We start from the raw sequence: 1,392 nt of genomic DNA, 5'->3' as shown, positions 1-1,392 counted from the left end.
TTAAATAATTAAAATATATTTATTTAAATTAAATTTAAATAAATATGTTAGTTTAAAAGTAAAAATTTAATATTTAATTATTATTTAAACAGTAAAACTGATCCAACCAAGTAATATGAGCCTGAAAATAAAAAAAATAAAAAACAAAAAACCATGGTGATCTAAACCCAGTCCGACCAATACAGAAACCCACCAAGTCTCTGAATTGGAGTAGTCCAGTTTCTACTTCACCCAGGTTCAAGCCCACTGAAATCCAGCAAGATTCTAAAAATGCTAGGGTTTCACTAATTCATACCATATATACCTCATTCTGATTTGTCCTCCATTCTTAAGTAAGGGCTTTTGCGTGGAGAGAACCGGAGCTACTGCCGTCGTCGCCGCCATGGTGAAGTTTCTGAAATCCAACAAGGCCGTGATTGTCCTCCAAGGCCGATATGCTGGGCGCAAAGCGGTGATCGTTAGATCCTTCGACGATGGAACACGTGACCGCCCCTATGGCCACTGTTTGGTTGCAGGGATAAAGAAGTACCCGAGCAAGGTCATCCGCAAGGATTCCGCCAAGAAAACAGCAAAGAAATCGCGCGTCAAGTGCTTCGTCAAGCTCGTCAACTACCAGCACCTGATGCCCACCCGCTACACCCTCGACGTAGACTTGAAAGACGTGGTTACCGTCGATGCACTTCAGACCAAGGACAAGAAAGTGGCGGCTTGCAAGGCGACCAAGGAGAGGTTCGAAGAGAGGTTCAAGACTGGAAAGAACAGGTGGTTCTTTACTAAGCTTAGGTTTTGAGGGTATTTACCTTTATTATAGTATCTTTTTTTGAGAAAAAAAAGTTTGAATTTGGATCTAGTGTTTCAAGCATTTTGAATTTTAAGGACGGATTTTGAATCTGTTCCGATGGGATATTTTTATGTGCTCTTTTGTTGTTATATGATGCTATGTTGCTTACTCATTTCTCTTAGACATTTATGTTTTTTTATCTCTCAAAAATAGAATCTTTTAATTATAAAATGTTCCAATGTTTTGCCATTTTTTTGGTATTATGGTTGCTGCATGGAGTTGTTTCTCCTGCCTGAGAAATGGGTATGCTTCAGCTTCAAGATGGAGTTTTTGATTGAAATTTCTTGGATTTTAAAGCTTAATTTCAATTCAGTTCTTCATCAACCATTTACTTGTCATCTAATGGGTGACTATTTGTCTATTTGTTTGTTGGTTTGGCTTTTACTATTGATCTTAAAATTCGCATTGGTCTAGAAATTAAGCTTGTAGTTGTTAATTGTAACAATAAAGCATTAGAATTATCAAGCCTGTTTTTGAAATTTGGAAATTCGTTACCAATTGTTTAGCATAAAAATATACTCTGCTGTTCTATGTTATGGTTTAGAAGTCGG

General features: G+C 37.1%; 1 protein-coding gene across 1 annotated transcript; it reads left to right on the top strand.

Moving 5' to 3' along the window:
* The first annotated feature begins 280 nt into the window (after positions 1 to 280).
* LOC108473343 (60S ribosomal protein L27-3) lies at positions 281 to 1,012 on the top strand. The gene has a single exon (XM_017774837.2). The coding sequence runs from the start codon at positions 383 to 385 to the stop codon at positions 788 to 790; it is 408 nt and encodes a 135-aa protein (XP_017630326.1). The 5' UTR covers positions 281 to 382; the 3' UTR covers positions 791 to 1,012.
* Positions 1,013 to 1,392: the final 380 nt, after the last annotated feature.

The sequence above is a fragment of the Gossypium arboreum genome, chromosome 11 (genome assembly GCF_025698485.1).
Source record: "Gossypium arboreum isolate Shixiya-1 chromosome 11, ASM2569848v2, whole genome shotgun sequence".
Lineage (NCBI taxonomy): Eukaryota > Viridiplantae > Streptophyta > Magnoliopsida > Malvales > Malvaceae > Gossypium > Gossypium arboreum.
Note: the sequence above shows the minus strand (reverse complement) of the source record. Positions and strands in the feature narration are given on the sequence as shown.

What these genes read in the sequence shown, in the direction of transcription:
- LOC108473343 (XM_017774837.2), top strand. Translation starts at nt 383, where the DNA reads ATGGTGAAGTTTCTGAAATCCAACAAGGCCGTGATTGTCCTCCAAGGC.